Raw genomic sequence first — 15,359 nt, 5'->3', positions numbered from 1 at the left:
GGAAAATATAGTGATAGCATTAATTTAAAAAATACCAATAAATACAAGAATGTGCATGATTTAAACTGAAATAATTAAAATACATATATTTTCATACTGGATAGGAAAAACAGATATAGTTATTTGTTGTTTATAAGAACTACTCCTGAACTGCTAGGATTAGATATAGCTGCATGAGACAGAAATTTCAAAATAATAATGATTTAGAGTAGAAAGAAATTTCTCTCACACACACATAAAAAATGCTTCTTGGTTTTCAGGCATTCGGGGTCCTTCCAGCTTCCTATTCCATGCTACCTAGGTAATAACCTTGTCTTTACATGGCATTTTGAACAGCAGATTGGAGAAAGGCTACAATGAAGAATGGGTGCCATCTTTTTAAGGAAGCTTCCTGGAAATTCCAAATGTTATTTCTGCTTACATCTCATTGAATGAAACTAAGAAATGAAGGCTTCTGTGTGAGCGGAAATATTCCCCATGTGAACACTGAGGTTCTATTTAAAAAAAAAAAAAAAGAATCAAATAGAGATTGGAAGAGAAATGTATAGAGATGTTTATTAAACATTGTTTGTAATGGCAAAAATAGAAACAAATGCTCATGAAAAGTATAAAGGATACAGTGCAGCAAATTTATATAATGAAATGCCATAAACAAATCAAAAAATTAACTAGACACAAAAGATTTTGAGTACAGTAAAACTACTCTGTGATACTATAATGTTAGATATATGTAACTATACATTTGCTAAAACTCATAGAATGTATAGCACCAAGAGTGAACCCTAATGTTAACTATGGACTTTGGGTGATTATAATGTACAGTGTAGGTTCACCATTTATAACAAATGTACCACTCTGGTGTGGAAGGTTAATAGTGAGGAAGAGTTTGGGAAATCTCTGTACTTTCCTCTCAATTATGTTGTGAATATAAAATTTCTATTAAAAAAATGAAGACTTTTAAAAATTAACTAGAATTTGATGTGCCAGAAGAATAAATCTTAAAATTATAAGCGGAAACAAAAACTTCAAATAGAAGGATGACACATTAGGATACAATTTTTGTTTAAAGCATAAAAACAATTGTTTATAGAAATGTTAAATTGTGGTAAAAGTATCAGAGCGTTTAAGTAAATACATATAAAGTTTTCATAAAAGTATAAGTCGAAAAGCTTTGTAAAAAAAAAAAACAACAACTCCTTAAATTCATCTCCTCTAATTATTCTATCCTAAACCCTGCCTCAGCTACTCATTCCTTTGGTTCACACTTTAAGTCTCGTCACCAGAGCTTTATCAATAACTGCAACCCCTCCATTATCACTATAAAGTGTATCCCACATCCTGACCACCTGGTTTCTTTCCTGATCACTCCGCTAGCACCTCAACACCAACAATCTGTGTAACCACCAGTACATCCAAACCACGGTTCCCAAATTTTCACTGCTCCTAACTTCCTTACTGACTTCTCTCCTTCTTTAATCAGTTCAAATTCTCTTATAAATACCCTCAAGTTTCTTTACTCCTTTCACTTCAAAATGACAAAAACACAATACGACAATCTTCAAAATGCTGAGATAGAAAGAAATGAGGACTAGGATTCCATATATAACCAAATAATCAAATGTGATAGGAAAGCAAAAATATTTTCATTAGTAAAATAACTCAATGTTTGTCATTTATACACACTATTTAAAAAGTTAACTGAAGAGCTATTCTGGAAAAATAACAAGGTCCCAGAAAAGAAAGATGAGGTTTAATATTCTGTGGCAGTTAGTTTTGCCCATAGAATTAAGTTAGAAACAAATTAAGAAGCTCTGTTAGACCCTGATACCTTCTTTGACCATCAAAACTTTATTAGTATAATCATATATTTCTTTATTCAATAATCAATATTATTTATATATTCAAAATACTGAATACATACTATTTATTGGTTTAATTATTAAATCAACCAGTAGATTAGATAAAGTTCTATAGAATAAATTATTAATTTTATAAATTTTAACAATAGATATGAGAAGAATATAGCGATTTAACATCTCTTATTTTTTATAGTAAGTAATCAGTGAACACTGACCAAGATAAATAGATATTATTTAAACAATAAAACATAAATATTATTAAAATTATATTTATATAACAGATTACATATTATTATGTATATTAAATAGTATTTATCATGTATAATATGCAAAATTACATACTATGTATATATACATATAATATAAATACTATATATTTGAATATTAGTATTAAAATATTAAGAATAAATATATGAAAAATAGAGTTGGCTAAATATATATATTGATTGCTTCCTGAGTGGGAAGATGCCAGATAATATGAATTTCCTTATATATTCCTATATGTACATTAAAAAGTACACATGAATAACAAATTATTTTGCAATTAAAAAAATATATAGCACTTAAACTTGTTTTTAAAAAGAAAGAATAGGATAAATGGCTCAACAAATTACTTCACCTTTCATGAAAAGATTTTTACTACACTTTTTAATCGATCATTTGTTTTGATTTTGAAGATATTTTATCTATAAAACTATTCCTCCAAATTTATGTCTACAAGCAAACACCTATTTGGGCTATAGGAATTTACGGATAGTTTTTCATGTTGCATTATTTCATATATTAAAGAATTTAAGTGTATTTATGATATCTTAATTCCACTTTAACTTCCAAATAATTGCAACAAGATGCTTGTTCTACAGAATACTCTTCCTTTTACAAACTTCAAATTTTTAACAGTAATTAAAAGTAAATGCAATCTCTAAATGTAAATGCAAATATAACCTATATAAAATAATGCTATAATGTTAGGTAATGTTTAAACATATACTTTGTTAAAGAATAATAATTAAATACCAAAGCAATTCCTGCAGAATACTGAGTAACACACATCTTTCCAGGAAAGGTTGCTCCCACATAATCTGGATAATCTCTGTACCTGAAAAAAAATAAATATGCATTTATAATTCATACTGACAAACAATTCAAATGTGAGAATTCCTACTAATAATAAGTCTGTAGTTCATAAAATCCTAGTCTGAAGCAAACTGAGGTACAATCTTTCTATATGTCGTTAATTCTTTCAAATCTGGAAGGTATTCTTAATTAAATGAGAATAATCACTCTGGATTTCTAAAACATATCCAGTGAATGTTTTTGATGGCTTCTTTACTGTTCTTGTTACATTTGGTTAAGGCTAACAAAGCAATTATTTTGCCGAGTAACAATGGAAAATAATTTTAATGTATAGTAATAGCACTATTCTCAGAGATCTGCATAAATTATCCCATTAATATTGAAACGAAACCAGTGAAATAAATACTATTTTTATCCCTATTGGAACAAAATCAAACATCAGACAGATAGTATAAGTAACTTTCTCAAGGTAGCACAAATAATAAGTGCTACTGAAGGATCTGAATTTGGGCATTCTGAATCCAGAGCCATACTCTCAATCACAAGGCTATTGAAGCTCAAAACATAAATGATGTCATCTTTAGAGCCCCCACTAAATAAACATTCCAGGATGTGTGTAAAAAAAACTTGACAAATTCTCAGTTTGAAATGCCCCCTTGGTGTCAACTGTACTTCACTTCAGAATTGCACTGTGTCCCCACTGCTGCCTTTATTCTGTCTTTCTGATAACTATTCTTACCCAACCCCTCCGGCACTTGTTTTAAAGTATTTTCTCTTGGTATCCAACTTTGGCTTTACATTCCAAAGTCTAAATGTTGTTTCATCACTTTCCTGATCCACGATAATTCTCCCGATAGATAAGACTTCCCCTAAAACTCTATGCATACCCTCGATAAGCTGAACTCAGTAGCAGTTACTTTTTTACTTAATATTGCCCACCATCTAGTCTCCACATCGAATCACTTGTCAAGATCTAATGTTTTATTTCTGCAATATTTCTTATATTCTTAACCTCCTTCAAAGATTCAGCAACAGTTCCAAATAGATTATTACATACAACTTACATTTAAGTCCATACTCCTTGAAAAGAACTACAAATTATTTAGTATCATTAATTCCATAACTTGGAATGCTTTCAACCTCTTTTCTCTGAATTTAAGTGTGTCTAACTCTGCCTTCCCTCTTCTAATTTAATTACCACTTCTTCGAGTTGACCTTTTTTATATACATTATTTTGAGTCAGTCTCCCCTGAGTCATTCTTTTTTTCTCCTGTAAACTACAAGCAAATAGAGATAATGAACTAGCATTAATCATATGGAGTAATATAAGCAAGATAGTAGAATAGGAATTTTCAGCTATTTCCCCATAGAAACAATGATTTCAACAACCACCCACAGACGAGAATAACTTTGTGAGAGTCCAAGAGTCTAAAGGAGAGGTCACAGTGCCTCTCTGAAGCAAAAATAAATCCACGAATAGACATATTGAAGATGGTAAAAACAGTTTCACTTTACTCATGTCACCATTCCCCAAATGCAGCAAGCTCGGTGCTATGAGAAATGCCCTCAGCCATGATTTCTCCCACAGCCATGCAGGATGCTGTGCTAGAGGCCCACTTCTTAAGTGTCCATTAACAGATGAATAAATAAAGAAAACGTGATGTGCTCTGGTCAGAAGCACGGCAGCATGAGGGGTCCCCCTGATCTCTCCCCTTAATTTACAACAAATCGAACATCTACCATTCAATAGAAAAAGCCCAGCCTAACACACAAACACGTCTGAGAGATCTGTGCATCACAGTATCTGAAGGTAGGCAAATGGACCAAGCAAGGGAGGAGAAAAGGGAGAGAGGCGTGGAGACTGATGCTGCGATCTCAGACCAGAACTCCCTGAAGGACTCTAAGAGAAGGGAGAAATTAGGTGGTGGCTTGCACTCTCTGTAGCCATGAGCACTCCTGCCTGAGTGATGAGCACAAACCACACACTCTGTGGAGCCCAGTGATCAGGACAGGCACTAGGGCAGAGACGGAATACAGAGGGGCAACAGTTGTATTTTAGCAACCACCACGGCCAGGCAGAAAGCTGAGTCACATAGCCAGGCTGCCTCCACCCATCCTCCCAGAGGTCACCTCGCCAAGCCCTCCCAGACCTAGCAGCAGGCTCCAAGGGAAATTGCAGCAGAAATACCCTGACAACCAAGGACACACACACCAGGGCTGGTCCCAGTGACAGAGGTGGAGATACAGAGGCCAGGCAGCAAGAGCCTGGCGGCCAGCATTACTGGAAGAAAAACAGCCACAGGCACACCAGCAGCCTCTCCCAACCCGACCCACCCTCACCCTTCCAGGTTGATCCATAGGAGGGATCTAGGGGCACTTTAGAAAGCACAGCACTGTAGCTGCTGGGGAAGCACCAGGAGACCTCAGGGGCTCTTCAGAAGCTGGAAACCTATCGCCCATCACGTTCTCAGCCAGGGGTAAAGTCCTGCGCCTGAGGTGACCTGGTCACAGAAGAGACACAACCTCAAAAGGAATAAAGAAAAATTTTTATTGGCCACACAGCAGAGAACTGGGCAGTGCGAGAGGCTTGCGCGCACCTATAGGAGAAACAAAAACAAAAACAAAAACAAAAACAAAAACAAAAACACCTCCTTATCAGTCTGCTAAAGAAAATACTCTTAATAATAAATTTGTTTATAGAAAAGCAGAGTATATTTCCTCTAAATACCAGAAAAAATAACTCCTCAAACACTGTGAACAACTAAGGTGACAAGGTGGCTTAGAAAGAAAATAAAACTCCAGAAAATAAAATTAAAATTATAGATATATATGATTTAAATGACAGAATTCAAGATTGCACTTCTGACCATCAGACTTTTCAGCGCAAACTTCACAAATTAGGAGGGAGTGAAATCAAATATTCAAATTATTGAAAGAGAGAAATTACCACCTAAGAGTAATATATCCAGCAAAGTCCCCCTTCAGATATGAAGGGAAATAAAGACATTTTCAGACATACAAAAATATATAACTATGAGTAAAATAACTAACAGGCAGACAGAAACAGAAAATTGTGACCCTTATTAAAAACAACAGGGTATTATAAACTAAAATACTCCATACTAATTACAGGCCAAAAAAAAAAAAAAACACTTGAAAAAAGAGACAACAACATAAAAAATAATACATAAAAAATCTAGAACTGAGACACATAACATAAAACAAGAGAGAGCAAAAGGGAAAACAAAACAAAACAACACCAAATTAAAATGACAGACAGAAATACAAGGACAAAGACCAAGCCATCTCAAAACAAAATATAAAATGGCTATAAGAAGACTTCATATTTCAATAATCGCCCTAAATGTAAATGGACTGAACTCACCAATAAAAAGAAATAGGGTAGCAGACTGGATCAAAAAACAAAACCCAACCATACACTGCCTTTAAGAAACACAATCCACTTGCAAACAAATATAGACTCAAAGTGAAATGGTAGAAAAGTATTCTCTGAACAAACGGCGTCTAAAGAAAAGTGGGTGTAGCCATACTTATATCTCACAAAACACACATTAAGATAAAAAAAAAAGGGTAGCAAGAAACAATGATAGACACTTTATAATGATAAAGGGAACCATACATCAAGAAGATCTAACACATCAATATTTATGCTCCCAATCAGGGAGGACCAAATTATATAAAGCAACTACTAACAGAACTATAGGGGGAAACTGACAAAAACACAATTATAATAGAAGACCTAAATACCCGATTGCCAGCTATAAATAGATCATCCAAACAGAAAAATCAATAAGAAAATATCATCTTTAAATGGCATATTAGACCAATTGAGAATAACTGACATTACAGAGCCTTTCATGCCACAACTGCAGCTTATACGTTCTTCTCTAGTGCACATGGAACATTCTCATGGATAGACCATATGTTGGGACACAAAACTAGCCTCAACAAATTTAAGATTGAAATTATACCAAGCATATTCTCTGACTATAATGCTTTGAAACTGGATATCAACTGTAAAAAGAAAGTGGGAAGAATAATAAATACATGAAGATTAAACAACATGCTACTAAAGAAAGACTGACTCATACAAGAAATAAAAGAAGAGATCAAGAAATACATAGAAACAAATGAAAATGAAAATATATCAAAACTTTTGGGACATAGCAAAAGAAATAGAAGAGGAAAGTCCATATTGTCCTATCTCAAGAAACGAAAACGATCTCAAATAAAAGAAAAAACCAACTAATATTGAATCTTAAAAAACCAAAAAAAAAAAAAAAAGAACAAATTAAGCCTAAGGTCAGCAGAAGGAATAATATAATAAAAATTAGAGCAGAACGAAATTAAATTGAGAACAAGAAGACAATTGAAAAAAATAAAGCTGTTTCTTTGAGAAGATTAATAAAACTGACAAATCCCCGGCTAGATTCACTAAGGAAAAAAGAGAAAGGACCCAAATAAACAAAACCAGAAATGAAAGAAGTTACAACAGAGATAACACTAAAATACAAAGGGTCATACAAGAATACTACAAATATTAAATGCTACTAAATTTAATAACCTAGAAGAAATGTACATGTTCTTAGAAACATACAACCTTCCTAGACTGAATCATAAAGAACTAGAAAATCTAAATAGACTGATGAACAGTATGGAAATTGAAACAATTGTTAAAAATCTCCCCAAAGGTAAAAGTCCAGGACCAGATGGTTTCACCAGTGAATCCTACTATTCAAAAAAAAATTTTTTAATACCTATTTTTTCCAACTTTTCCAAAAAAATTAAAGAATACTCAATACTTCCTAACACATTTTATAAGGCCAACATTACCCTGATTCCAAAACCTGGTAAAGATAGCACAAAAACAGAAAACTATAGACCAATATCTCTCATGAACATAGATGCAAAAATCCTCTATAAAATACGAGCAAAGTGAATACAACCACACACTAAAAAGATTATACACCATGATCAAGTGGGCTTCATGCCAGGGGAACAGGAAGGTATAACATATACATATTGATTAATGTGATACACTGCATAAACAAAATAAAAAATAAAATCATTGATCACATCAATAGATGTACCTGAAGCACTTGACAAGATACAACAACAATTTATGATTAAAATACATAATAAAATAGAAGGAAAGTACCTCAACATAATAAAGGCCATATATGTCAAACCCTAAGCTAATATAATAATTAATAGTGAAAAAATAAAAACCTTTCCTGTAAAATCAGGAACAAGACAAATCTGTCCACTATTACCAATATTATTCAATATTGTATAGAAAGTCCCAGCTAGAGCAATCGGACAAGAAAAAGAAATAGAAGGCATCCCAATAGAAAACGAAGAATGCGAATTGTCACTTTTTGCAGCTCACATGATTTTCTATATAGAAAACCCTAAAGACTCCACTAAAAAACTATTAGAAATAACAAACAAATACAGTAAAGTTTTGGGATACAAAATCAATGAATCAATGTTCGAAAATCCATAGCTTCTATATTTTAACAAAAAAATTTCAGAAAAAGAAATTTTTAAGAAAATTCCTTTTGCAACTGCAACAAAAAGAATAAAATACCTAGGGAGCAAAATCTAATGAAACAGGTGAAGGACCTATACTGAAAACTATAAGACATTATTTTAAAAAATTGAAGAAGACACAAAGAAATGGAAAGATATTTCGTGTTCTTGGATTGGAAGAATCAACATAGTTAAAATGACCATATTACCGGGAGTGACTCCTTAGTGTAGTGGGCAGCACATCTGCTTTGCATGCAGAAGGGCTGGGGTTCACACCCCAGGTGGAGCCATGGACCATACCCTGGGTGCCCCATACCCTGGGTGTGCAATACCCCAGGGGTGCCAGACTCCCGATACACACTGTGAGTATATGGAAGGAGATGTCCCGCCTTCAGAGATCCAGCTCTTAAGGGGAAATGAGGGGAAATGCAATATCCCTGGGTCAGGGGTGAAGGGGTGGGGCAGGGCAGTGGGGGGAGATTAAAGAGGGAAGGAAAACTATGACTGTATTACCTAAAGCATTACACAGACTATATCACCTAAAGCATTACACAGATTTAATCAAAATACCAATGGCATCTTTTAAAGAAATAGAACAAAAAACTATCGAATTTGTATGGAATCACAAAAGAGCCTGAATACCCAAAGAAATCCTGAGAAAAAAAGAACAAGGCCAAAGGTAACACTTTGCTTGCCTTAAAATGACACTACAAAGCAACAATGATCACAATAACAAGTGTTGGCTGAAAAACACACACAGGCCCATGAAACAGAATTGAGAACCCAGAAGTAAACCTCCATATACATAGGCAAATAATTTTCGACAAAGGAGCCAAAAACTTATCATGGGAAAAGAAAGCCTCTTCAATAAATAGTCCTGGTAAAACTGGCAAGCCACATACAGAAGAATGGAACTTCTATCACCATACACCAATATTAACTCAAAATGGATCATCAAAGATCTGAATATAAGACCTGAAACATTAAATTGCATAGAAGAAAACATAGGTACTAAACTTCTGGATCTTGGTCTTAGAGAGGATTTTATGAATTTGGCCTCAAAAGCAAGAGAAGTAAAAGCAAATATAAATAAATGAGGCTATATCAAACTAAAAAGCTTCCACACGGCAACGGAAACCATCAATAAGACAAGTGGCAACAATCCAAATGGGAAAACATATTTACAAACAATGCCTCTGATTAGAGCCTATTATTAAAAATATAAAAAGAACTCAAACAACTCAACAACAACAACAACAACAAAACAATCTAATTTTAAAAAGCGGGCAGAGGACCCACCCGAACAGACACTTCTCCCTGGAAGACATACAAATGGCAAACAGATGTGAAAATATACTTAACTTCACTAGCTATTAGGGAAAGGCAAATCAAAACCACAATGAGATACAATCTCATACCTGCTGGAATGGCTATCATCAACAGGACAAATAATAAGAGTGTTGGAGAAGCTGTGGGGAAAATGAATACTCATACACTACTGTTAGGAATGTAAATTGGTACAATCACCATGGAAAACAGTATGGAAGCTCCTTAAAAAACTAAGAATGAATTACCATATGACCCAGCAAGCCTTCTTCTGGGTATTTACCCAAAAAAACCTTAAAACATTTATCCACGAAGATATATGCACCCTGATGTTCATAGCAGCATTATTCACAATGGCCAGGACATGGAAGCAACCAAAGTGTCCTATGATAGATGACTGGATAAAGAAAATGTGGTACATATATACAATGGAATATTACTCATCCATGAGAAAAGGTAAAGTACTGCCATTTGCTACGACATAGATGTATCTTCAGATTATGCTAAGCAAAATAAGACAGAAAATGTTGAGAACCATATGATTTCACTCATATGTGGGATATAGAAATAAAAGTAACAAACAAACATGACAAACAAACAGAAACTCATGGATATGGACAGTGGACTTATAGTTACCAGAGAAAAGAGTAGAGTGGGGAGAAAAAGGGTAAGGCAATCAATTATCTGGTGGCAGAAGGAAATTTAACTTTGGATGGTGAACACACAATGCAATATAAATATATATATATATATATATATATATGAATGACATACTGTGGAATTGTGCACTCAAAATTTATTTGATTTTATAATCATCATCCCAATTATTTTAATAAATAAATGAAAAACTGAAAGTAAAAAATGAAATAAAATAAAAATAAAAGGATCATACACCATAATCGAGTGGGATTATTCCAGGAATGCAAGGATGATTCAACATCTGAAATCAACAAAGTGAAAATCCACATTAACAAAATTATGGATAAACAACATATGATCATCTCAGTATACACAGTAAAAGCATTAGAGAAAATCTATATCCATTTTAACAACTCTCAACCAAGTGGGTAAAGAGAGAACATACCTCAGCATAATAAAAGCCATATATGATAAGTCCACAGCAATATCATACTCGAAAATGAAAAACAGAAAGCTTTTCCTCTAAGATCAGGAACAGACAAGGATGCCCACTCTGACCACCATTATTCAGTATATTATTAGAAGTCCTAGCCAGAACAATTAGGCAAGAAAAATAAAAGGAACATATTTATTTGGATTGATCCCCTTAACATTATATAATGACTTTTTTCTCACTTAGTACAGTCTTTGTCTGAAGTCAATTTTGTCTAATATAAGTTACCCCAGACTTCTTTTGGTTTCCATTTCCATGGAAGATCTTATTCTATCTTTTCACACTCAGTCTTTATGAATCCTTACATATCAAGCAAGTCTCTTGTAGGCAGCATATAGATGGGTCCTGTTTTTAATCCACTCACCTGCTCTGTCTTTTACCTAGAGAATTTAGCCCATTTACATTTAAAATAATTATTGAAAGCTATGTACTTAATACTATTTTATTCAGCATTTTCTGGATGTTCTGTAATTCCTCTGTTCATTTCCTCTTCTCTTACTCTCTTCCCTTGAGATTTGATTATTTTTGTAATAGTATGCTTAGATTCCTTTGATTGCATCTTTTGTGTCTATCCTATGGATTTTGGCTTTGTGGCTACCATGAGGCTACATAAAACAAGTTATATTTGTAACAGTATATTTTAGATTAAAATAACCAGTTTAAATACATTCTAGAACTACGTTTTTACTCTCACCATCCCCACATTTTGTTTTTGATGTCACAATTTATATTTAACTTATGCATCCCTTAACAAATTATTGTAGCAATGAGTATTTTTACTACTTTGGTCTTTTAACCATCATAGAAGTTTTACAAGTGATCAACCGCCCCCCAACACACATCTTTACAACATTAGATTAGTCTGAATGTGTGTGTGTGTGTGTGTGTGTGTGTACCAGTAAGATTTATACTTTCATATGATTTCCTGTTATTAATTAGTGCCCTTTCCTTTCAGCTAAAGATGTCTCTGACATTCTTGTAGAATCAGTGAACTGGTTATGATCTCCTTTAGATTCTGCTTGCTGGAAAACTTTTTTTCTATTCTCCAACCCCACTTTCCCTTTGGAATGGTCAGAAATGAACAATAATTCCCTAAACAAAGCTACATCATTATCGCAGATCTTTGTTTTCTAAGAATACTGAAACATTATTCTTACATGAATAGATATGCAATATCATGAGGCCTTAGGGTAAGATAAGACTTTTTCCATTCTAAAAATCTATGCAATAATTCATCTGCCTCACCAACTGTAGAAATCTTATTTACATCTGACCACAACTCCAAAGATGACAACACAATAGTAACTTTAAATTGGGCAAACACCTAAAAACAGAAGAGATAAATACATGAAAAATTAATCTTTATGTTACTTTACAGGACCAACAAATTAATTCAATGTTTTGACAAATCCACACTTAGTTCACGTGGATGACTTTTATTGCTTAGAAATAATAATCAAGTTAATGAAAATTTTAATTTCAAAACTAGCATGATTTTTCCAAGTAGAATGAAAAGGAAAATACTTACTGAATTTACAAGGCCAATAATATCGATGACTTTATTTGTTACTATCATACTATCAGAGCCCAGGTAATCATACTGGAAAAAAAAATTAATTTTAAATATAAATATGTAAATAAATAAATAAATAAATAAATACAAATTTGTTATGTGATGTTTGAGATTTACTCTCCATCTGCTTTCATAGCTTGAGGCTGCTCTGGGTTAGAACAGTTCAAAATAAGCCAGCAACAAATTTAAAAAAATATGTAAGTTGGAATCACACATACATGCTGACAGGAATATATAGTACAGCCCAGTCAGTAACTTTTAAAATTATCATATAACCTAATAATTGCACTCCAGAACATTTAACCTAAACACTCCCCAAAAAAAACCCTACCCATAAATGTTTATAACAGCTTTATTTATAAGAGCCCAGAACTAGAAACGACTCATATATTCTTCAGTGGTTAACTGGTTAAACGAACTGTAATACATTCATACCATGGAATACTACTCAATAATAAAAAGGAAATGAACTTTTGATATATAAACTGGCTTGCATAAACCTCAAGAAAATTATACTGAGTATAAAAGAAATCTCAAAAGGATACATATGGCATGATAACATTTATGCAATATTGCTAAAATCATATAAATATGAAACAGATTAGTAATTGCCAGGAGTTAATAAGTGTAGAAAGGGGGATAGATGGGTGTGATTATAAAGGGATAAGGTAAGAGAGTCTTGTGGTTATGGTACTGTTGCATGTCTTGACTGTGGTTATGAGTTACACAAGGCTACATTTGTGATACAATAGCATAAAATGAAATACACACACATACATGAATGTATATATAACCACTGAAATCTGAGTAAATCCTGTGCAATGTGCCAAAGTCAAATCCCAGATCTATAAATCATATCTCTGAAGTATACTATCCCTCAGATGTTCCACAAGGCCCTAAGATTAAACATATCCAAAACTAAACTCATTATACTTCCTCAAAAATCTGTTCCTATTTACATTTTCACTACTAGAGCTAATAATATCATCATCTATGACCTCCCACATTTACTATGATACATGTTCCACAAGAGCAGAATTTGTTCTGTTTTGTTCACTTCTGCAGCCCCAATAAAAAGAAGAGTACCTGGCATCTAGAATATGCACAATAAATTTATTAAGTGAATGACTAAATCAAATCAATTTACAAGTCCTTCTAATTGAACCTCCTCAGTAACTATTTCAATAGTCCTTTTCTTTCTATTTCTAATTTTACTAATTTATAAATTTTTAATTTATTATTTAAATAATTTCTTAAATGGTTCCTCATTCTCCAATTTTATCACAAGCAATCCATTTCCTACACTATTACAAAAAAAGGTGATTCTAAAAGGAAAGCATGAACATGTCACTCTCTGTTTAAAATATTCTAATGACTCTCCATTACCTTAGGATAAAATCCAAATAAGAAAAGTTGCAGGATACAAAAATGAATGTACAAAAATCCATTGCATTCCTATATATTAACACTAGAACTTCAGAAAAATAAATAAAACAATTCTTTCTGCAATTGCCAACAAAAAGAATAAAATACCTAGGAATAAACTTAAACAATGTGAAGGAACTATATACAGAAAACCACAAGGCACTATTAAAAAAAATTGAAGAAGACACAAAGCAAAGGAAAGATATTCCATGTTTGGGAATTGTAAAAATCAACACAGTTAAAATGGCCATATCACCCAAAGCAATACACAAATTTAATGCAATCCCCATTAAAATCTAAACGGTATTTTTTAAAGATAGAAATAAAAAAAAAAACATCATATTTGTATGGAATCACAGAAGAACCCAAATACCCAAAGAAATCCTGAGAAAAAAAGAACAAGGCCGAAGGTATCACACTGCCTGATTTCAAATTACACTACAAAGCTACAATGATCAAAACAGCATGGTATCGGCAGAAAAATAGATACACAGACTAATGGAACAGAACTGAGAGTCCAAATAGAACTTCTGGAGATGAAGAACACACTACGAGAGTTGAAAAATGAAATAGAAAGCTTGGGAAGCAAAGTTGACCAAATGGAGGAAAGAAGCAGTGATATTGAAGGCAGAAATCTAGAAATAAATCAGAAGGAAGAAGAGAGAAAACAAAAAATGAAAAATAAAGAGAACTTCAAGAACTTGCTGATACTATCAGGAGAAAAAACATAAGAATACTGGGCATTATTGAAGGCGAGGAAAAGGATCAAGAAATAGAAAGCATTTTCAGAAAAATAGTTTCTGAGAATTTCCTAAATCTAAGGAATGAGCTGGAGCTTGGAATACAAAAAGTCAACAGAATGCCCAGTTATCTCAAACCGAAAAGGCCTTCACCAAGACACACTATTTAAGTTATTAAAAATCAACAACAAAGACAGATTTCTCAGGGAAGCCAGGGAGAAAAAACAGTAACTTGTAAAGGTAAACCCATTAGATTATCCTCGGACTTAGCGCAAACCTTACAAGCCAGAAAGGAAAGGAATAAAATATTTAAATTATTAAGTGAAAGAAACTACCAGCCTACAATAATATATCCAGCTAAGCTCTCCTTTAGATATGAAGGAGAAATTAAGACTTTTCCAGACATACAAAATCTCCACTATGAGGCCTCCACTACAGGAAATACTGAAAGGGGTCAGTTCACCTAAAACAAAACAACAACAACAAAAATACATAATTAGGGGTAAAGTCACTCACTATCAGGAAAATAGAAGCAGAGGAGTGTAATCCTTACTAAGAACGGAACATTATAAGCTTAAATAATCAAAAGAGAATTGTTATAACGAGATAGCAATGAATGTTCAGCATATATAGGAACAAATTGAGATAACAATGACTAAAAAGAGGAGAATTCA

The 15,359-nt window shown here is 33.1% G+C and overlaps 1 protein-coding gene across 1 annotated transcript in view; it reads right to left on the bottom strand.

The window, feature by feature from the left end:
* Positions 1-15,359, bottom strand: part of ADAM32 (ADAM metallopeptidase domain 32) — a 132,533-nt gene that overhangs the window by 74,346 nt on the left and 42,828 nt on the right. The window contains exons 8-10 of the mRNA XM_016127384.2: positions 12,476-12,547; positions 12,105-12,271; positions 2,877-2,958 (exon numbers count right to left, since the gene is read on the bottom strand). Coding sequence (XP_015982870.2) covers positions 2,877-2,958; positions 12,105-12,271; positions 12,476-12,547 — 321 coding nt within the window. The remainder of the gene's footprint in view (positions 1-2,876; positions 2,959-12,104; positions 12,272-12,475; positions 12,548-15,359) is intronic.

This window comes from Rousettus aegyptiacus, unplaced genomic scaffold, assembly GCF_014176215.1.
Source record: "Rousettus aegyptiacus isolate mRouAeg1 unplaced genomic scaffold, mRouAeg1.p scaffold_m13_p_11, whole genome shotgun sequence".
Lineage (NCBI taxonomy): Eukaryota > Metazoa > Chordata > Mammalia > Chiroptera > Pteropodidae > Rousettus > Rousettus aegyptiacus.
The sequence above is the reverse complement of the archived record's forward strand: the minus strand, read 5'-3'. Positions and strand labels throughout refer to the sequence as shown.